This window comes from Sinocyclocheilus grahami, unplaced genomic scaffold (genome assembly GCF_001515645.1).
Source record: "Sinocyclocheilus grahami isolate Dianchi unplaced genomic scaffold, SAMN03320097.WGS_v1.1 scaffold149.1, whole genome shotgun sequence".
Classification (NCBI taxonomy): domain Eukaryota; kingdom Metazoa; phylum Chordata; class Actinopteri; order Cypriniformes; family Cyprinidae; genus Sinocyclocheilus; species Sinocyclocheilus grahami.
In genome coordinates this window covers 1731161-1753749 of record NW_015505328.1, presented here as the reverse complement: position 1 = coordinate 1753749, position 22589 = coordinate 1731161, and the positions used below count along the sequence as shown (strand labels likewise).

The 22589-nt window shown below is 38.4% G+C and overlaps 2 protein-coding genes across 7 annotated transcripts; both read right to left on the bottom strand.

The window, feature by feature from the left end:
* Nucleotides 1-900: 900 nt before the first annotated feature.
* On the bottom strand, nucleotides 901-11052 carry tfap2e (transcription factor AP-2 epsilon). Of its 2 annotated transcripts, none has more exons than XM_016281284.1 (7): nucleotides 10936-11052; nucleotides 8429-8878; nucleotides 6242-6296; nucleotides 3528-3759; nucleotides 3324-3442; nucleotides 2878-3016; nucleotides 901-1632 (listed from the first exon to the last, which is right to left on the bottom strand). In XM_016281284.1, exons 1-7 carry the CDS (start codon nucleotides 10978-10980, stop codon nucleotides 1371-1373), a joined length of 1302 nt encoding a protein of 433 aa, XP_016136770.1. In that variant the 5' UTR covers nucleotides 10981-11052; the 3' UTR covers nucleotides 901-1370. The 2 variants fall into 2 exon arrangements, with proteins under 2 accessions (XP_016136770.1, XP_016136771.1); XM_016281285.1 differs by lacking the exon at nucleotides 10936-11052 and adding an exon at nucleotides 10240-10389.
* Nucleotides 11053-12362: 1310 nt separating this feature from the next.
* Nucleotides 12363-17165, bottom strand: ncdn (neurochondrin). Of its 5 annotated transcripts, none has more exons than XM_016281278.1 (8): nucleotides 17115-17165; nucleotides 16809-16915; nucleotides 16491-16704; nucleotides 15283-16410; nucleotides 14433-14677; nucleotides 14049-14264; nucleotides 13824-13966; nucleotides 12363-12935 (listed from the first exon to the last, which is right to left on the bottom strand). In XM_016281278.1, the coding sequence occupies exons 3-8, from the start codon at nucleotides 16689-16691 to the stop codon at nucleotides 12517-12519; spliced, it is 2352 nt and encodes a 783-aa protein (XP_016136764.1). In that variant the 5' UTR covers nucleotides 16692-16704; nucleotides 16809-16915; nucleotides 17115-17165; the 3' UTR covers nucleotides 12363-12516. The 5 variants fall into 5 exon arrangements, with proteins under 5 accessions (XP_016136764.1, XP_016136766.1, XP_016136767.1 ...); XM_016281280.1 differs by having other exon boundaries at nucleotides 17097-17144; XM_016281281.1 differs by having other exon boundaries at nucleotides 16809-16851; nucleotides 17115-17137.
* Nucleotides 17166-22589: the final 5424 nt, after the last annotated feature.

Genomic DNA, 22589 nt, shown 5'->3' with positions numbered 1-22589 from the left:
TTATACTGTTTTTTTTTTTTTTAGAGGAGAACATTTATTTAGGTTCATCATTTTGTAGATTTTGCCGTTTTCCACACCAAAACGCACTCAAAAGTTTGTTGGATCTGTTTGCGTCGTACTGCGGAGTACAGAAGTTGGCAAAGAGGGGGGAAAAAGGAGCGGCATGCACTTATGCTATCTTTGGATGTGTACTTGTTTCCTCACTGCTTTGTACACAAGTGTTTTTGCACTCGCACGAGCGCGTCTCCTTCCCCTCTCTCTCCTCCTCAGACAGGTGATTAATAAACATTAAACAATCCCTCTCTCCTCAACACACCGGAATCTAAAGGGACGAGCAGCATATGTTCGCCTGCAGGCAGAGAGAAATGCAGAGCAGCCCTGCTGAGTGTCAGAGAGACGAGAGAGATGAAGGGAGGGAGGGGGTCACGGTGAGGGGGAAGCGGGGAATTGACACTCAGGATGGGTACGTGTGTGCGCTCGTGTGAGTGAGAGCCGGCAGGGGGGCAGGTATGGAGATGGAGGCCCCTGAGCAGACGAAGAAAGGTAGAGTGACAGATGGGGTGAGAGGAGACAGAAGCGGTAGAAGAGAAGAGCCTAGCAACTGTTTAGCCGCGTTCGCCGACTGTAGTGATTGCCGAGCCCCCGGGGGTTAGTGGTCAGGACTGTTTTATCTCAGAGGTAATTCTGCCGGATTTGCCACTGTGTCACATTGAGGTTTCTGTTTGGGTTAATGTCACCCTGCCTTTAGCAAATGGGGCTAGAAATTTCAAACATCCCCCTGGGTGTTCAATTTGTATCACGCTAATTTTGTAATCACGGCAGGTTTGTACCATGCCAACAAGTCCATTTATGCAAAGCAAAAACCTGCTAGTTGTGTATAAAAAGTGGTGGGGGTTTTTTTCATCAGGAAGTCATTCTCAGCATCAAGCGGTTGAATTCAGTTGTTGGTTTAATAATATATTACATTTACATTGCAATACGGCAATAAGAATAACAGTAACATTGATAATAAACATACAACATGAAGTACAAAATGACATTTTCAAATTCGTTTGTCAATACCTAATTACTTTTACGCCCCCATCCTTAATTGTCCGTGCCATCTTTTGATTGGTTTAGGGGCCCGATCTCCAGAGTACCGTGTAGGGCCCTGTATAAGTCAGTCATGGGGATCCATTGGGAGCATGTGGTCCGCATGCAGCACGAAGCATCGTGGCATTTCCTCTTTCTCTGGAGATCTTGGATTTCATCAGAGATGAATGCAATCGGTTCGTACAGGCGAGAAACGGTGGGGTGAACGCACACGTTCGTACACATAAATACACTCATACGCTCCTAAAAGTGAGGGAGGTAGTGTCTCTCCCGATTGTTCATTTGCGGTGCTTGAGTTCCTTGTCGTGGTGGCTTTTTCCTCCTCCCTCTCCTTTATCCAGCAGTTTTAGGGCCTCTAGCAAGTAACTCTGGAAGGCCGACAGGGCGGCGCAGATGGCGGGTGTGCCGAAACCGTGGGTGAGGAGGCTGAAGTGGGTCAGGCTGCTTTGCACCCCGGGCTCCAGGCAGGGGGTGGGGCGACTGGCACCCAACGGCGACCTGTCCTGCGACATCAGGTCCATAAACTCCTTGCAAATCTCCCTGAAGACATGAAATGAGAGGTGAGTGTGAGTATGCCAAGCGAAACATAAATAAACCGTTATTATTGGCTTGCAAGAACAAACTGATAAATTGAGGAGAAAATGTGTTCACTCGTAACACTGAAAGTAGTTCTTAGTTATTTTACTAAAGTTTGTGTCAGGGTTTTTCAAACTGGGGCACCCAGAGGGTGCTGAGGGTTTAAAAAAAAGATTACCATTTAATTTAAAAAATGTGGAGAGAATTCTGCTGGCGAAATATTATTAGATACTTTGCAATCCCCAAGTTAAAATCTATTCAGATTGGTGAGAATGGAAGTGGTCTGTGTTGGAGGAAATGTGGGGAACAGTTGGCAGATCATTTTCATGTATTCTGGAGCTACCCAGCCATTCAGTCATATTGGCAGGAGGTAATACAAGTAATACATATAATTTTCGGTGAGGGAATTGATTGTTCTTTTTCTACAAATTATCTGGGTAATTTAGCAGCTCATTTGACGAAGAAAGATAAATACCTTTTAAGGATATTATTAGCAGCCAGTAAGAAAGCTGTAACAAGAAAGTGGCTAGAATTAGAACCTCCAACAAAGACTGAATGGCTGGACACTGTGAACAGTGTCCAAAACATGGAGAGGATGATGTTCGCATTAAACTTAAGGATGGATAAATACTTACAGTATTGGGAAAAATGGATTTTGTTTATGACTCTATGACACGGCTATTGTCTGCTGTATCATCTGAGAAATACTTCCATCAATATGTTTATGTAAGAATGTATAGGTGACCAAATGACTGTTCTGCTGTTTAGATGTGATTGTATGTTGTTGTTTTTTCTAAAAGGTAAAAAAAAAAAAAAAAAGTTACAAAAAAAAGGTAAAAAATCATGAGATCAATCAAATTTTTTCTTCTATTCTATATAATAAAATTATTGTGATTGACCACTGCATGGACAAAAGAAGATTTTTTACTTCAGCACCCTCGTGGGACCCACTGGACCCCAGTTTGAAACCCCCTGATACAGACTTTAGTAAAATAACTGAGAACTACTTTGTTACATTTGAGAACAACGCCTGGTTTAAATATGAACTATACCTGAGTGCTTCAGGTTTATTTCACAGTTCAAAGAGCCGATACATTTAAGTATATCTACGCCATTCAAACGTCTTTATTATGATTGAAATGACTCATTCCTTTTGAGTAAGTAGAAGTGATTGAACCGCTTGAAGATCTTGTCAGATCTAGTACTCACTTGGTGGCCAGCAGCATACTGCGTCGTGTGGGCAGCTGATCTGGGTCGGTTTGTCTGCACAGATACTCTGCTGTGGCCCGGGCGGGGAACTCGGTCTCGCACACGTACCCGAAGTCTCGTGCGAGATGAACCGCCTCACCTGAGAAGAGAGCGTGAAGATTGGAAAATGGAACTTGAATGTGCTGACTTGAGGCTTGAGGTGATAATAGGCTCTCGAACGTTTAAAAATGACTTCTTAGGCACTTATAATTTTAAGTTAACACTCGCTGGAAGATTATTTCTTCACTTTGACATTAACATCTACATTCTTGCCATAAGTGACTGATAATGTAGTGTGTGTGTGCTGTGTTTGGGACAATTACTGCAGCAAGTATGAGGCGGTGTCTCAGCAGTAGACGTAATCTGATAGTGTATATGTGTCTGGTTTTTATTCAACGTTTCAGTACCTTCCACCAGCGCTGTGAGGAGTGTGACGTTGGCTGCCTTTCGCCGACCGGCAGGCAGGTTGAGGCCGATCTTCTCCAAACGTTCTCGCAGACAGCGGCCTCCGTTTTTTGACTTGGCTCTGAAGGAGAACAGGTAGAAAATATTAACACCTCAGATTCCTCCAAGACATTTGCTGTTCTTCTTTCTCCATCCCTTCTATTTACCTGCGCAGGACTCCTCCGAGCAGCGAGGCGTTGAGGCACTCAGGTGGGGCCAGGCGTCTCTGCACTTCTCCAACTGTGACCTTGTACTTCGAGGTGGAGCTGAGGAGCGACAAGCGGCCCGGGACAGAACAGAAAACCTCTGCAGGGTTGGACACACCACCCAGACCCAGGGCTTCTTTAGTGAGGGACAAGGCAGAGACCGCTGAGCCATTTAGCTTTGATGGGACCGGAACTGTAAGAAGAAACAGTAAGCATTTTAGGGTATGTGTTCTAGAATTACCACAGTGGAGTGAAATCTTACTTTAAAGAATGTGATGATTTATAAAAATGTGATAATTTGTGCTATTGGATTTGCCCCTCTGTTCTAAAAACCTTTTTAAGACGCTCTCCCACAGGTTGACATCTGTTGTCTCAGTGAGACTGTGTTTAATTTCTGTTTCTCACTCTTATTTTCAAATGGGTGTTGCATCTCCATTGGGGGAAAGCTTTATTCCATCTGTTGTGCACACAGTCGTTTTCACTTTTCAGTCGTTGTGTTTGTAATTAAAGTTTTCTGGCTCCTTAAAAATCTGACTTTTAAATGAACCCAACGATTACTGTGTCGAAAATAACACAATGTAATTAAATAGCAAACAGAAAACAGAAAATTAGGCTGTTATGTATTAACCCATTTTAAAGCAGACATTGTATAAAGATTTTCCCCCATTGAACCAAGGCACAAAAAGGAATGAGACATAAACCTCCATTCAAACTCTAATAATGATTAGTGTTCTGGGAAGAACAGACTACCATTGGCTTTTAATTGGAGCTCAAGTATTTTTGTTACATCATTCCTAAAAACCTTCATTTGTTTTCATAAGATTAGCCTGTATGCCGACGCTTGATCGAGCATTTGCTTATGCCACATCTGTGTGGGCTGGATTTTCAAGCACACTTCAATAGAACTAGACAAAATGCAGAGTATGCATGCATTAGGAAAATCTAATGAATGATTCAAAACGTGGCCGGTTGGGGGGAACATTCTGGCTAAGAAAAAACAACCCAGGGTGGATCGGTTTACCTGGCTCGGTTGGTCTGTTGGCTGGTTTTAGAGAGATTTGGGCTCCTTTAGCATGATCGGGCTAAGAGACCAGGTAAGCAACAGCTTTGCCAAGCTAGGAGACCATCTAAACTAACTCCAGCGTTAGTTTACCCAAATAAACCATGGTTTTATTATAGCACTATTTGTTTAACCACTGTTTTACTACAAATACCATGGTTAAACTGGTTAGTGTAGCAAAACCATGGTTAATTTGTAGTTACCATGGTTTAACTATATTTGGTTTTATTTGTAGTAAAACCATTGTTAATTTTCATAAGGGTACACTCTAAAAAATGCTGGGTTGTTTCAACCCAACTTTGGGTCAAATATGGACTAACCCAACTTTTGGATTAAAAATGTTATGGGTTAGTCCATATATGACCCAAAGTTGGGTTGAAACAACACCTCCCCCATATCCCTTCCAAAGAACTCAACAAAACATTTAAGTAGCCTCACAAAGTTCAAAAATGTGTTTGTGCTAAAAACTCACAAAAGCTCAAAGTCGCGTTTGTTTGAGGTAGGCCTACGTTTTAGTTTTATGTGAGTATCGGCCGATTTCTCTTTTTTTTCAGTTATTTTCACATTATTATAAAGAACACATCGACAATATTAAGTACAAAAATTAGCTAGGCCTTCTTTAAGATTGTTAGAGGGCAGTTAGAAAACTACTGACAGAAATGCTTTTAAAAATCGGCTGTCCTGAAAATATTTGTAGCTATAATTCACATTATTCAAGTGTAGTAATCATCCATCCTCCAAAAAGTGAAGTCGAATGCTGAATGTTTATGAAGTGATAGGCTACTTCATATGCCACAGCTATCACTGAGCTCCCGTGTGTAGCAGCGCTTCTCTCCTCCCCCTTTCCAATGATTGGCACATAACACACTGTGTTACTGTTTATATTATCTGTATCCCTTATTGTAGAGGTAAAATGCGCTGTAGTATTGGCCTTCTCCTCTTCGTGGGCGGTGTGTGCGTCCTCGCTAGCCCTGCTGTGCAGCGCTGATTTGCGGACACAAACGAGCTCTGAGCACGCGGCCGGTGCTGGAAGCATCTCACATAAACTGTGAGAGCAGATCCGTTTATTCATGTAGGCTTTAGTTTCTTCTCGACGCAGAAATCTCCCTACACCCATGAGTACATAATTGATCCATTCTGTTGCTCGGTAAATACGCGAGATTTCATAGAGCACTAAATATATGCAGTAAATCTAAAGTAAATGCATAAGTAATTGATGAACATATGCCGTACTGCACTGCAGAAAGTGATTTCAGTAGCTATCCTCATTAACTATCCACTGCATTTTTTTAGTGGAAAGAAATGGTGATGCTCTGAATCCTTCATAACTTTATTATCTGCTCTCTTCCTCCATTTCGCCTTTCTCTAATCCCCCTCTTTCTCTCATATGACCATGAACAGTTCACCCAAAGCAACTGCCTTAAGGGTGAAGGCAGAGGCAGAGTGCTACAGGATTTCTTGACTTCAAATGAAATTGCAGAGCTGAATTATTGTGTGTGCGCGCGCGCTTGACTGGATCCTTTATGGTGTCTGAGCAGCACATAAAATCTTTTTTTTTCTAGCTGGAGAGGTCACCCCCCTCTTCTTTATATGCATCAGAGGTACAGACTCTCACCTTTCTTGATAACAGAATGGTCCAGGATCCCCAAAGCGGATGCCTCTTCCATACCCTGTTAAAATCGAATTGCATAACACTATTACTTCACTTAATTTAAACTTTCTTAATGGTTGAATAGTTATTGAAAATGTTTGAAAAACGCTTGCAATTATTTATTTTCTTAATTATTTAAATTATTAGGATGATGATAATGGCAAAAAATATTCCTGATTAAATGAATATATTAATTTGATCTGTATAATTATAATCAAAAACTGGTGATAAGACCACACTGAATACTGTTGTACAAGTAATTTAATTAAATAATGTATTTATAAATATTTGTTTTTATATTTTGTATTACTATATGTTCTTTAATTTAAACTAGATATTTTATTAAATCTGAGTTTTATATATATATATATATATATATATATATATATATATATATATATCTATATATATATATATGTATATATATATATATATATATATATATATATATATCTATATATATATATATAAACAAGTGGAAGAAATGAGAGATTTCATGATGTCACATGCACCAGCAATATCATTTACATCATTTATTTTCTCCTCAGAAATAAAAGGGGAAAAGTTCGTAATGAGACGACGACTTTGCTTTTCTCTATTGTATTGTAACATGAAAGCAATGCATGAATAAAACAATACAAACAACTCTGACAATTAACATCAGATATTTGTCCATTTAAAGTCGCAGGAATGACCTAGTAAAAAAATAACATTTACGCTTATTTGTAGCTTTATGTATGGCAAATTAAACTATCAGGCTTGTTCCCTTCTAACTCAGTTCTCGGAAATGCTTCGTATGGTCAAAGGGAGTCCAGTTGTTTGTTGAATAAACGTCCGAGGAAACCGATTGGACGCGCTGTAAGTTTCCTATGACAGACAGACACGAACTCATTCTGCACCTGCCCACTACTGTTGTTTTCTCTACTGAAAGAGTGAAAGAACAAGCCATCATGTAGCTCGAGCCGAAAATCAAACGAAATAAAAGCAGATTCTTAAGAATCTTATGTGGAATTGTCAGTTTAATGGATAACTCTTTAATTAGTGGCACTGACGTTTACCATCCTCTGGGATGGTTTTAAAGAAGCTTATTTTTAAAAGATAAATTATAGTGGGTTTAAACTGTAGCCTATTTATTTGACCTTTTTATGGCTAATATAGTTTTTAAAAAATAATTTTTTTGTAGTCTATATTTATTTCTTTAAGTAGCCTACAGTAATACTTTTGCATCATGATTTGCTTTATTATGTGTCATTACCATACCGTTCTTCTGGAGACTTTTAATTGAGAAAAAACACATTTGTACTTTTCTACGAAATTAATTGACCGTTAACTTTTAAGTCCAAGGCTTATCCAACTTTTCTCTGAGAAATGTCATTACCATCTCACATCATTACCATTGCACATGATATCTCAAAGCTAAACCCTCAAACATTATAACCTAAATCCACTTTTGCAGCAGATATTAACATTTTTAAGTTTTCTTTTTTAAAGGTCAAGCAGTCAGAAGAGCCCTTTGAAGAATCACGCACGTTTTTACCTTTACGGTTTTTCTTAATTTTAGGAGCAGTGTTTTTTTAATATTATTATTTTTTGGGCTTGTAATCTTTTAAATAACGTTTTAAAATTATATGGAACAATATTGATCTGTTTTAGACAACGTTATGCACTAAAAATATTTTCTTATTCTTTAAGTAAGGAAAAACTGCGTTTCATTATATATTTATAGCTATAAAATGCATTTTCACACAAACACACTAGAAGGGTCATCACGGAAGAAATATCACTTTAAAGCATTAAAACAAGATTATAAAATAAATCGTTGTTTAGGAAAATATTTACATTTCCGTTTGATGTAATGCACATATATAAACATTTATCATTAATTTGGAACACGCCACAGACACTCTTATTTAAATAAATAGCCTAACAAAACAGATAAACAAATTATGTTATGAACTGTGTAGTTTACATTTGATCAAAAACAGCTGTAAAATCTGTAAAAACATTCGTGACATTTTTAAAAACAATATCAATGCTTCATGTTTGATTGAGCATGATTCTTGCTCACTATTTCGCATGACCTAATGTTTGTTATAGGCTACAGAAAAATTAATAATAAAACGAAATAAATATAAAAGTGATTAAACTCACCTGAATGTCATCCAGACCGTGATGACCCACTGCGTGCATTCCCAGAGGACCTTCACCGAGCGCCGCTGCTCCTTCACCCAGTCCATGATGGAGCAGCCGCGGAACGCCCGGATACTCCCGCCGCGGATCTAAGCTCAGAGCGCGGTGTGACTGCGACAGAAGCCCCGCGTCCTCTGAGCGCGAGCGCTGAGAGTGCCACGCTGCCTGCTGGTGCTGATGGAGGCAATTGATGGACGTATAGGGGTCCGGTAAATGCGGGTATCCGGTGTCTTGACTCTGGGAATAAGACAATGAGGACTGGGGGTATGGAGGTGGAAAGTAGGGCGGCTGGAAGTCGGACGCCGGAGTGTGGCAGAGCGGGGGAGCCGAGGAATACGCTGCCTGGTTCAGCGAAGAGAGCTGCGAGAGTCGCCCGCTCGGAGAGGAGCTGGACAGTCCGTCCGCACGATCCTGTGGGTAAAAATCAGTTTCATGAAAATCCATCATGACTTTTATGGTTCCGCAATATAGCCAATGAAAGTGACTGGCAATAAACTTATAAAGAAAAGCTCACATTGTAAACGTAAAGTGTTTTTTTTAATAATGTCATAATTGATGCTGATCCCTTTATCCACCCATTTATTTTGTTACAATGACTTTACAATGTCATTTCTATTGATGTTTTTAGAGTTTCGATTTTCTTCATCAGTAATTAAAATCAAAGTGCAATGATGAGCATCTTGGATATTTAAGATAGCAATAGCAGTTTTTTCATTTTTATATAGGGTTGATTTTTTTAATATAGGCTATACAGTATAAGCAGCATAATTAGGCCTCTTTGTTAATTATGAGCTGTGTGTAAATACAGTTATTGTTATTAGAATAATTTATTGAATTTACATGTAATGTGTGTAACTGTTATGTCAGGTCTTAGGAAAGATAACTGCAGATTCTACATTAATTAATTATTTATTTTATTTTCTGGGTATTAAATTAATGGTTGTTAATCGTACTAGCCTATATTCGTTAAAATCCTACTAATTAAAAATGCGAATAGCTTAACAAACGTTCCAGAAATGTTCCAGAGCATTTTTCTGTGCCAGGTGTTTTAATGATACCCATGTTTTAAACAATCAGGACTGATAGACATACAATAGATACAATTAATGCTGCTTTACAGGATTACATGCACAGAAAAACACGTAGGCCTAATAATTTTGCTTTTTGTTCTTCTATAATTTTCCTTGCTATTTTCCAGCTTCTCGGATATTTTTAGTAAAACAAATGTTTAAACGACTGAAACCCTGTAACTAATGAATGTGACAGCGTCTTTCATTTCTACTTTTGGAGATAGGCTACTCATTTTATTTTTAATCATTTACTTAACATTTTATTTCTTTACATTGGTTTGCTTTATTATTATATTTCCATTTACTATTAGATTTTGTTTTCTTCTAGGGCAAAAAAACAAAACAAAACCCCGCCATCGCATGTGATAAAAACAAATCAAACCAAAGTTTCTGTCTTGCCTTTTTCAGCCACCGAGTTTAATGATTCTCTTTGTTGAAACGCAAGATATAGCTTTCAAGTCACTGTAAGACAAAGACTAGTCTGTTATCTCCGTTTAGACCAATGGCAGCATGTGACATTTGCAATGAAACACTCCAACACACTTTTGCGCATCCATATTCTGCGCACTTGATGCCATTGACCCCGATTACGCTCGCTCGTCTGCGCTTTCATCTATACACTCATCGCAGCTGATATCACATGACAATCATCTCGACGATGAGTCCAACAGATCAAAAGAACTTTGCATCAGTTTAACTCACCATGGTCGAGTAGGTGTGGACTAACATCTGGACACAAGAGCTCCAATATGCCTTTTACGCGTTGACTTTTACAGCCTCCTTAAAGCCTAGCAGTCAATAAAACCCCGGGATCTCGATCCATTAACTAGACAGTCCCAGTGATGTTCTCCTCTCTGGATGATGCTCTATATCAGACTGCCCCTGTTAATCACACCCGAGCGCTCTTATAGCGCTACACTATGGGGGGGGGAGGGGTTGGGTAGACCACCTTAAAGGGACATTAATTCATTCCTCTAAATTAATTCATTCTCTTCATTCATATGAAAAATCCTTCTCCTTTTTTAATACGTTTTCTTGCAGGATAAAAGTTTTTAAAAACTTTATGACTATTTGAAAATGTCCACGGTTTATTTATTTAGCTTATAATTAATTGTTATTTCTAGAAACATCACAAAACATAATGCTAATAAGCCTGAAGGTTAGGTTCTTAGACTATTTTTTATGTTACATACTTAGTCCTAGCGAAACTGAATTTTAGAAAATAAATCACATTGTTTCTAAAAGCGAAAAGTAGGCCTATAGATACTTTTTTTTAACCAAGTGACAATCTAACTCTAGTAGTTCTAAATATACAACAACAACTTTGTTTTCACTGAAAATTTCTCTGAAGTAGGTTTGCTAAAGTTGAAACACTAATAATATTGAACTGAAGCCTACCTGTAAGCAGTAAGGTTCTGTCTTGGTCCGTGATTTCCACAACATGTTCCTGGATTAAGTTGTCGTCCTTTGTTGAATTCAAGACGGGAGAGAACAGACTATGTGCCCTGCGAGATGAACGGTGAGAGAGAGCTACCGGAGAGACACGGCAGTTTTATTGACAAAAAGAGACACTAGTTGAGAGAGAGAGAGAGAGAGAGGGGGAGAAAAAGAGACGTATGCTGATGGGCGGAGGAGAAACTTGGGTAGACAAAAGTGGGGGCAAATGGGATCCTGATTTTGGATGGCATGGCGCACTGAGGAAAGTGGGTTTGTTTTCATTTCAACATTTTTTACGACGCCCAAATGCTTTAGCTATTCAGAATGTTTTTGGTTATTTTACTGTCAAACTAATATTCTAGCATCGTCATATTTTGAATTTGACGTTGAATAAACAATGTCCACAATAAACCTTATCCAAAAGTCATCTTTATAAAAAGATTTGAACTCTGTTCTCTGGTTAAGGGCATTTTTAACTTATGTCAGGTCGACACTTGTTGTCTGTCACCTGTTCTACATGTTGGAATTTTATAGAATTTATTGCAGGATGTTTTGTATGTTAGGCTACGTTTTTGCTATTTCATTTATTGTTTTGTTTCACATTCTCCATGATTTCTGGACATGTACCATGATAATGAATGGCATGTTTTTTTTTCTATATATGTTTGAAAACAAAATCTGTTTTTAATCAAGTTAATCATTGTGCCCGAAGATGCTGTCTAGGCAGCTTACTATGTTTGCAGACACAGCCGCAAGCAGGCAGTACTGACATCAGGGAGAACTCCTGATTTTTTACATTTATTTTTTATTACTTTTAATCCCTTAAGCATTACGTAATTATAAAGGTCCACAAAAGCAAGTGACTACTACTTTGTTGAAAGGACACGCCAGATTAGCCTATGCTTTATTTCAAGTCGCGAGAGCAGTGTTTTTAATGTGGCATGCTGTTCTAATTTGAAACGTTTCGTTTTAAAACCTCATAATAATTGAAAAACTATAGGTTTGTCCTTACAAAATGCCACTTTTCAAACCACAGAACCGTGAAACTTTAAGAAATGGTGATTGTAACCCAAAATGTTTATGACAAATAATATGTCCATGTTTTCTAACAACTGTTCTTATGCAAACACTTATGGCATGCTGTGAATTTGATTATGACAGTTTGTAACTAAATCATTCCTTGGCTGTTTGTGAATAACTGTAGTTTGCTGTAAGGCTGCCACCTAGTGAACATACTACCACGCAACACTGACAGGTCAGTGCAACAGATACATTTCATATTACATAAATGCACCTTCCAAATGAATTTCAAAGCAGTGCATTCCAGGTACGTTTTATCAGAATGTGCTTCCTAAGAATCAAACTTTATGCATAAAATAATAAATCACTTCAAAAGCAGAAATATTTTTATTCAACATTCTTGTTTATACTTTGGCCACAGAGTGTATTACAAATCAGTTGCATATTTAATATGCCAAACAGACAAATATGACAACATAATAAGTGCTATATCTGTCTTATTAAATATGTATTTGAGAAATTCTACTCCACCAATATTCTGCTAAGCTGTGGCAAACCCTGAAGAGATCCACAGCTCACACTCTTGACCAACTCACTAATGTCCTTGCGACACACCGGGCATTGCTTGGCAATGGCACACAGGACTTCCTCGAGAGCATCCTGTGAAGGTTGGTCTGGGAGACGTCCACTGGATCCTAGCAGAGTGAAGATGTTCTGCAGCCATCCTTCATCTCTGATCAGGGTGGTTATCCAGGGCTGAGCTCGAACACAACCGCCCAAAGCCTGCAAACTGAGCCTCCAGAGCTCTCCAGCCTCCTCCCAGTGTTCCTCCCAGAGAGCGCTGATCCGTGCCGGTTTAGAAGCCTGTCCGGACTGCACAGCACTCAGGAGAAAAGACAGAACTGAGGAGAAGAAACGCCGCTGGCCTAATTCTACAGGGTCTGCAAAGATTCAAGACACCCATTATTAAGCAGCAACAATAAACATATCCTGATTTTTTCATTTTGATTTTATCCTGAGCTTTAGATTGCCTTTACTGTCATCTAACGCACACTTAAAGGGATATTTCACCCAAAAATGAAAATTGTTGCTGATAGCCACTGACTCCCATAGTATTTTTCCCCCTATACTATTGAAGTCAAGGGCTACCAGCAACTGTTTGTGTACCAGCAATCTTCTACACTATCCATTCTGACTAAATGAGTCACATGAGGGTGACACAATTTAAATTTTTAGCTGAACTATCCCTTTAAATTTACTTTTTCTAAACATGAATAATTTAGTAACAGTGTTCAAATGTAAACTTGTGGCATTTAAATTAATTGTAGTTTTTTGTTTGTAATTTATTAAGATAATCATATCTGCTCTTATTGTAAATGTTTCATCAGTGGACATTATTCCTAAGACAAAATCTGTCATCATAACTTGCTCTGTCTCTGAAAACCCTTTCTTATTCAATGATGTGTTATTTTACCATCACTGACATACTATTATAGCTTTTATAAATATTTTTTATTTTTATATTTTCAGGTTATAAATTTTCATAATTTGTTTTCTTTTTTTAAATATATAGTTTTGATTCATTACTTCAACAAACTAAATAAGAATGAGAAATTTGCCTTTTTTATTTTCTGTTTCAGTAAATTATTATTTTATTTAAGTAATGGAAATTATTTTGTTTTGGTTAAGTTTAGTTTAGATAATAATAACCCTGCCAGGCACTTATTTACTTTTTAGCTCTTTTTATGAAATTCATCATTGCTAAGATACACATCCTATAAAATGGTATATCCTACTAAACAATTCGTATCATTTCAAGCCAGTAGTACCTGTGGAAGTTGACTTCAGCCTGGCAATCATGAGACCCAAAGTGCAACAGTTTGCTGCTAAGACCAAGAGGCGTGGCTTATGGAGAAGAACAGGCAGTGCTTCGCTCAGCATACTCTCCAGAGCAACGAAACAAGGATCCTTCCTGAGAGAGCGCAATGGAGTAGTGAATCAAGTCATGGTTAAGGAATAACTTATCCTGTATGTGAGTGAAGATCTGTGTGTACCTGACTCGTTCTGGCTCTGTGATGGCAAAGTTTAGTAAAGCAGAACACGCCGTTTCCAGACTGGGGTCTCGAGTCACCGTTTTCCCACTCTGACCTCTCAAAGACGCCCAACCTTGACTCAGAAAATCCACAAGCAAGGCTGGAGTATCCAGAGAGAGAAGAACCTGCCTCGGCCCATCTTCAGCGGAGAGGTGGCACAGAGATGGGAGAAGATATCTAAGAAAGAGCAGGAACATATATTCACTTAAACAGACAGCATAAGATCTCAAAACATTAAAAAATAAATTAATATATACATATTTTGCAGATTTAACTGTATTACTTCCCATGACCTTTTCAGGATTGTGGGAACCTTTTATTAAAAAAGCCATAGTAATGTCTTACCTAAGAGCAGCTTCTCTGCTCCAGGTCCCATCTTGTGAACTGTTGCTGATGGACATCTTTGACATCCAATCAGCAAGTCCCTTGCCTTTTCCCCCTCCCTTGAAGTGACTTTTAGCATAGCCGATGAGAAAAGGCAAGAGGTCAATGACTTCTTCCTTCAGACATGAGGTTTCCTCAGCAAGCCATGCACAGAGGGAGCGAAAAGTGGCGAACAGAAATGGATCATCAAAGCTGGTCTGCTCCACCTAAATGGGGAAACAATGAGTAACAGTATATAATTCTAAGTATTCCAAGTATTTCCCCATTTAATTCAAGTTCTTCAAACAGACTTGTAACAATACATACACCTTTGTTCAAAAGTATGGGGTCAGTATGATTTTTTCTAAAGAAAACTTTTATTCAGCAAAGATGTGTTAAATCGATCAAATTATTTCTACGTCTATTTCAAATAAATGCTGTTCTTTTTAACCGTCTATTCATCAAATAATCCTGAAAAAAAATATATTAAACAGCTTTACAGTTTTCAACATTAACATTAATTGGAGATGTTTCTTGAGCACCGATTTAGCTTAACAGAATTATTTCTGAAAGATCTTCAGGACACTGAATACTGGAGCAATGATCAGTTTTGCCATCACGGAAAGAAATTACATTTCAAAACACAATGAAATGGAAAAGTAGTTCTTTTAAAATTGTAATAATATTTCACAATATTCCTGTTTTTACTGTATTTCTGACCAAATAAATGCAGCCCTGGTGAGCACAAAAGATTCTTCACAAACATTCTTACCGACCACAAACTTTTGAACCGTAATACAGTGATGCATATGTTTAACAATTGCATTCTCACCTGTTTCAGAAAGTACATTTCAGCTGAGAATGCCTCCTCTAGAGCTCCTAGGACCTGTCTGCTCTGCTGAAGACTCAGGCCAGTGATAGCTGTCTGTATCTGAGCAGGGTGTGAAACCGCCCCATGGCTACAGGCTTGTTCCATAGCCGCCTCCATGATGCGATAGCAGGCAGTAAGTATGTGCTGCAGCTGGGGGGAGATTTCGGTACCCGGCGGCTCTTCTAGACCCATCCTCACCTCCACACATGCCCGGTTCACCAGCAAGCAACAGAATTTAGGAGGTCCCGTTGACTCCCATCCATACAGGTCCAGAAGGCAGGCAGATACTACCAAAACCGAGCCTAAATGCTCTTGACTGAGCTTGCCCTGAATCAAAGGCAGCAGCGAAGCCCATAGATTACCCACAATCTCCTTAAGCACCAGGCTTTCTGACTCGACCCCGGGTGGAGGAAGAAACGGCGGTATTTGAGAGCACATCTCTAACCTGTCCTGATCTGACACCCGGCAGAAGTTTTGGGAAACGTTTTGCAACAGCAAGAGCAGATCAGACGAATGTTTAGCCCAAGCCCGTGGTCTTATACTAGATGACAACAGGTGTCCCAACAGCGGAAGCCCTTTTTCATGGCTGAGAGTTTGTCTTTTGAGTACGGCTCTACATAGAGCCAGAACAGCACCACGGGTGAGAAGCTGCTCGAGGCCTTGCGGTAAAACACATACAGCATTTAGAACCTGATAGCAGTCACAAGCCAAAGCCTCGTCCAAGGTAGACGTACTAGAAGTGGTCTGGGAATCTGTAGCACTTCCAGTTTGAGATCCAGAGCCGCTCTGGGCTTCATTCCCAAGTGTTTTTGTCTGTTTATCTGTCCAGTTGGGTCCGTTCTCCAGTATGCTCAGGATCAGAGGGACTGTGCTGAGAAGTTGTGGATGAGCAACCATGCTTGCGTCTGTGCTGAGAGCAGCCAATAGAGCAGTGCCCAGAGAGATCAACTCCTCTGGGGGCAACCCGGAGCTGTCGTCACCCCGAAATGCTGTAACCAGAAGGCGTGCGGGAAGATTTAAACCTACCGCTTCAAAAATCCGATGTAGAGTCCCGGTATCCAGCTGTCCTGCTGGACACAACCTTGTGATCTAAATGCAAGAGAAAACAATGAGCAATACAATATATGTTTTCGGTATAGGGTGGATGAAGAGGATAAGCTGTTGTTTACCAGGAGAAGTGCTGCTAAAATGTGGCTGTCATTCTTGGCATGAGTGAGAGCATGTAGACAGCGCTCCAGAACCTCTCTCTGAGACGGAGACAGGCCACTGGGGTCAGAAATGCTCCCTTCCGCTGCATTTGGCTCCGTACTGGGTGGATGCTGCGGGGTAGGGACTTCCTCTGGGATGAGATGACACCCATTCTCTGCCATCTTCTGGGCCAACCTGTAAACAACCATCAGATATGCATTCATGCATCAGAAGTTGTTAACTTCTTTAGATACTAGTCCAAATGTATGCATATAATGCCTGGTGTGTAATTAACTTACTGGTAGTGCTTCAATATGTTAGATTCAGGACTGAAAAAAATGTCCAAGGCATAATCAGGTCAGCAGGTTAACAGGTTTAAGAGTTCACGTCAGGTTAAATCACACAGCTGTGAAGGTAAATGACTGTTGTTTAATGTTTTAGAATTGTATTGTAAAGAACTAACGTTAAGAGTTTACATAACTAAACATACTTGACTAAACATACTTTAAAACCATATTCAACACATATAAATGTCTTAAACTACGTAGACTAGTGTAAATCAAATTTAAAAAGCCATAAATATATACCATATGCAATGAACAAACCTGGAGCTAGACAGAATTCTCGCACACACGTTGAAGTTACGTGGAAACAGAAAAACTCGCGAGACATAACGAGAGAAGTCGATTTCAAAATAATAGTCTTCTGTAATCGAAAGAAAAACAGCAATGCGGTGTGTGCGACGGATTTTGCGAATAATATTGAGAACTATGTTTTTTTTTTTTTTTTAGAAATGAAAAGTCTTAATATCTGTGTATGTGCGCATTTGTAATGGAATAACACAAATATGATCCCAGACTGTGAAAACAAGAGGGCTTTTATTTTATTAAGCACGTTGAGTAATGTACCTGTATACGCAAATAACTCAAAAACAAAGTAATAAATAGTAAAGTAAGGTAACTTACATTAGGCACATGAATACTTAGAGTGCAAATATTGATATTATGTTATATTGTAATATAAATATTAACATTAATAATACCAAAATCTAAAATTAATTAAAAATAAATTAATACAATTAAATAAAACACTAAAAAGATTTAAAAATACTGATTTAATATAGTACATGAATAATTGTATTAATAAGATATAAATAATATCAATACAATATACTATTAATAATTATAATTATAATATTATATTAATATCATACTATAAAACAAGCATTAATAGAACCCAAAATATTAAACCTAAAACAAATGAATGAATGAATAAATAAATAATGCGTTGCTTTGCTTTTCCTGACTGGAATTACAAGTACCTCTATGTAACACAGGAAACAGGAAATGATGAATCAGGAAGCATAATAATGGAAAGTGTGAATACTGTGGAGAGAAAGAAACAGTAGACCGTGTTTTATTGCATTGCCAGAAGTATGATTCAGAGAGAGAAATTTTAAAGAATGCACTAAGAGAGAATGGAGAGCAAAATATCAGTACTATTCTTAAAAAATCTGCAGATGATAAGGGTTGGAGTCTACTTCTAGAGTATTTAGGATCAACAAGACTAATAAATAGAATTTGAGAAATATAAGTTTATTGATTTTTGTTTAAAGGTTGATTTATTTATTAATATATATATATATATTTATTTTTTATTTTTTGGGGGGTGTTGTGTATAGTGATTTAGAGCCTGAGTCCACACTCCAGATCAGTGGGTGGCGGTAATGCACCCGAAAGCTGTTTGCCAACCGCCCATAAATACAAAATAAGAAGAAGAAGAAGAAGAAGAAGAAGACGAAGACGACGACGAAGAAGAAGAAGAAGAATGATGATGAATCAGGTAATGGCTAATGCTCCTCAGTTTGAAATCGAATGTGAGAGAGTGGAGTAGTCCCGCATCTATTTAGCAATTATTACTGTTATCCACCAGAAGTAAACTACTTACAGACCAGGAGCAACACTATACAATAACAATAAGCACAGTGAGTTTCTACTCAAAGCCTGTACTCCGAACTTGAGCGCGAAATTCAATGCTCCGTCCACTCAGTCTCAACCATTCATAAATAGACAGATAAATAGTTTTATTAAGAATGGTCCCACTTTTTTTGTTTAGCTGACTCAATGAATGATCTCTGTTTGTAGATGTCTGCTCCACTCCCGCAGAAGGGACTTGGTCCGGGTATGCCTGTCATGCCCCCTCAGCAGCACCAGCACCAGCAGCAGCAGCACCAGCAGCAGACACACATGCCTCCTGGTCTTGCGCAGCCCGGGATGCCCCCACAAGGTGCCCTGCGGGAAATTTCTCCCGTTTACCTGTGCCGCATCGGTCAGGAGACTGTCCCGCCATGATTTAAAACGCCGTGTAAACATACTGTAAACATTGTGTCAACTTATTTCGCAAGTATGGAGAACAGCGATAGATGGACGGACGCTGAGGTGCAGGCACTTGTAGCAAATGTAGCACTGCCAGTTGTCGTTGGAGATTCTTAGTCCTCCTTTCCGTTCTTTCAATCACTTTACGTATACGTCGACTTTCCATGTCCATTATTGTGAAACCCGCGAGACACAACAAACACACAGCTCCGATCACAGCGTCCTCCATCCTCCTGTTGTTAATGTTGTTCTTCTTTGTATCTGTAGTTGAACGCCACGCACAAATGAGACGCTGTCGACCGGCTTACGTCACTTCCTAGTACACACTGTCGGTGCGAATACAACCCTTTAAATGGTACTGGAAAATAGTTTGCGCAAAATCGTCCCAGTACTTTAGTACTGTACATTTAGTTCTGGAACTAAAGCGGTGCGAAAGGCCCTATATTTGATACATCAGGCTTTTATGGCTCATAAAGTATGAAATAATGAGAATACGGAGCTCATTCTCAATTTGGTACAGTTGCTGGTATTTATATGGCTAAAAAGTAAGATGAAATTTTGATAGCATGTAATGTAAATCAGTGAGATCTTTATAGCAGAATAACAGACTACTTATTAACATGAATTGATCATAAAGGGTTTAGATGAGCAAAATACTGGTAATGCCAAAGTCATTGATAGCATTTAATACAATGATAGAGGTGAGTATGAACATGATTTGAGATTACATGTCATGCTTGGCTGAATTCATTACAATACTGTACATTATGAAATTAATGTTGTTAAAACATTTTTAAACAATAGCAAATTAAGCAGCTAGGCTTACTTGGCCTCATATAGTCAGACTGCAAGACTAAAATAGATTTACATGTGAAGTTACTTTCATGTGTTATGTAAATTGAATAAACAACTTCCTTACAGAGTTTATGCGGATGTATTAAAAACTTGTATAAAGCTTGCAACAATATTTAAAGCTGCAGTCCGTAACTTTTGGCACTCTAGCGGTTAATAAACAGAACTGCGTGCATCTTGTGGAAGAACATTGTAACCGGAGCTACTTCTCTCTGTTTATGTCTATGACGAATCACGCAGGTACTGAGCTACTCCACAACGGTACCTACCCGAACCAGTCTGAAATAGTCCGAATATAAACACTTATTATAGGTGTACCGTAGTGATTCAGGACAAGCCAAAAACACGGTTTGGCAAATGGATTCATGGTGCACTCGCTTATTATATACATTTTGTAAATGTTGAACACAAAGTTACGGACTGCAGCTTTAACTTACCAGCGACCACCCACAGCAATAAAGCAACAAAGTTTCATTTCATGCTATTAGAGGTAGCTGTGATGTTATGTATCATTAGCTGCTATACTCAATATTAAGAATAGTGTGGAAAAACAATTAATCTTTCAAGAATCCTGTTTCCATCAGGGCAGCGTGAACAGTCAACAAGGGTTTTGAAATCCTTTTTGGGCTGCAAGAGCTGTGAATCAAGTCAGATCTTTGCTGAATAAATCAAGCATTTGCTAAATAAATATTATACCTCGGTGCTGTTACTACTTCTGATATTGAGACCAAGCTCTAAAGTAGGATTTGTTGTTTTTCCTTTTTGTAGTAATTTTTATATATATACTACAGAAGGGCCTGTAGTAAGTCTGAGACTGCATTGAAAATATGGGAAATGTTTTTGAAACATTTTAAGAGACAATGCATATTTTTAAAAAAAAATTTACTGTTAAAATTAGAATTAAATTTCAGGAGACTGTTATTAATCACTTTACGTATACGTCGACTTTCCATGTCCATTATTGTGAAACCCGCGAGACACAACAAACACACAGCTCCGATCACAGCGTCCTCCATCCTCCTGTTGTTAATGTTGTTCTTCTTTGTATCTGTAGTTGAACGCCACGCACAAATGAGACGCTGTCGACCGGCTTACGTCACTTCCTAGTACACACTGTCGGTGCGAATACAACCCTTTAAATGGTACTGGAAAATAGTTTGCGCAAAATCGTCCCAGTACTTTAGTACTGTACATTTAGTTCTGGAACTAAAGCGGTGCGAAAGGCCCTATATTTGATACATCAGGCTTTTATGGCTCATAAAGTATGAAATAATGAGAATACGGAGCTCATTCTCAATTTGGTACAGTTGCTGGTATTTATATGGCTAAAAAGTAAGATGAAATTTTGATAGCATGTAATGTAAATCAGTGAGATCTTTATAGCAGAATAACAGACTACTTATTAACATGAATTGATCATAAAGGGTTTAGATGAGCAAAATACTGGTAATGCCAAAGTCATTGATAGCATTTAATACAATGATAGAGGTGAGTATGAACATGATTTGAGATTACATGTCATACTTGGCTGAATTCATTACAATACTGTACATTATGAAATTAATGTTGTTAAAACATTTTTAAACAATAGCAAATTAAGCAGCTAGGCTTACTTGGCCTCATATAGTCAGACTGCAAGACTAAAATAGATTTACATGTGAAGTTACTTTCATGTATTATGTAAATTGAATAAACAACTTCCTTACAGAGTTTATGCGGATGTATTAAAAACTTGTATAAAGCTTGCAACAATATTTAAAGCTGCAGTCCGTAACTTTTGGCACTCTAGCGGTTAATAAACAGAACTGCGTGCATCTTGTGGAAGAACATTGTAACCGGAGCTACTTCTCTCTGTTTATGTCTATGACGAATCACGCAGGTACTGAGCTACTCCACAACGGTACCTACCCGAACCAGTCTGAAATAGTCCGAATATAAACACTTATTATAGGTGTACCGTAGTGATTCAGGACAAGCCAAAAACACGGTTTGGCAAATGGATTCATGGTGCACTCGCTTATTATATACATTTTGTAAATGTTGAACACAAAGTTACGGACTGCAGCTTTAACTTACCAGCGACCACCCACAGCAATAAAGCAACAAAGTTTCATTTCATGCTATTAGAGGTAGCTGTGATGTTATGTATCATTAGCTGCTATACTCAATATTAAGAATAGTGTGGAAAAACAATTAATCTTTCAAGAATCCTGTTTCCATCAGGGCAGCGTGAACAGTCAACAAGGGTTTTGAAATCCTTTTTGGGCTGCAAGAGCTGTGAATCAAGTCAGATCTTTGCTGAATAAATCAAGCATTTGCTAAATAAATATTATACCTCGGTGCTGTTACTACTTCTGATATTGAGACCAAGCTCTAAAGTAGGATTTGTTGTTTTTCCTTTTTGTAGTAATTTTTATATATATACTACAGAAGGGCCTGTAGTAAGTCTGAGACTGCATTGAAAATATGGGAAATGTTTTTGAAACATTTTAAGAGACAATGCATATTTTTAAAAAAAAATTTACTGTTAAAATTAGAATTAAATTTCAGGAGACTGTTATTATTATTACAGATATCATTTCAATAATGTGTTTTCTTCCATCCTTCCAGCTGGTTCCTTATGTGGGGGAAGAGACGACACCTGTGAGAGTGGAGCCGTGCAGCCCAGCTGTTATTCAGGAGAGACAGGAGGTTCTAGAGGTTTGTTTCATTGTTTCAAATCTCTGTACATACTATTACACTGCAGTATATACCTACAAGATTTTATGCTCTTTTAAATTGGGTGAAAAAACACCCCTATAACTATGGGCAGAGGGTGAACCAACTGTGGATGAGAAGTGTGTGTGTGTATAT

What these genes read in the sequence shown, in the direction of transcription:
- ncdn (XM_016281278.1), bottom strand. Translation starts at nt 16,691, where the DNA reads ATGGCAGAGAATGGGTGTCATCTCATCCCAGAGGAAGTCCCTACCCCG. An exon ending in TTTTAGCAGCACTTCTCCTG is followed by an intron (nt 16,411 to 16,490) that starts GTAAACAACAGC and finishes TCTTGCATTTAG; the next exon opens with ATCACAAGGTTGTGTCCAGC. An exon ending in AAATGTACTTTCTGAAACAG is followed by an intron (nt 14,678 to 15,282) that starts GTGAGAATGCAA and finishes TTCCCCATTTAG; the next exon opens with GTGGAGCAGACCAGCTTTGA.
- tfap2e (XM_016281284.1), bottom strand. Translation starts at nt 10,980, where the DNA reads ATGTTGTGGAAATCACGGACCAAGACAGAACCTTACTGCTTACAG. An exon ending in CCATTCTGTTATCAAGAAAG is followed by an intron (nt 3,760 to 6,241) that starts GTGAGAGTCTGT and finishes TTCTTCTTACAG; the next exon opens with TTCCGGTCCCATCAAAGCTA. An exon ending in CCTCACAGCGCTGGTGGAAG is followed by an intron (nt 3,017 to 3,323) that starts GTACTGAAACGT and finishes CTCTCTTCTCAG; the next exon opens with GTGAGGCGGTTCATCTCGCA.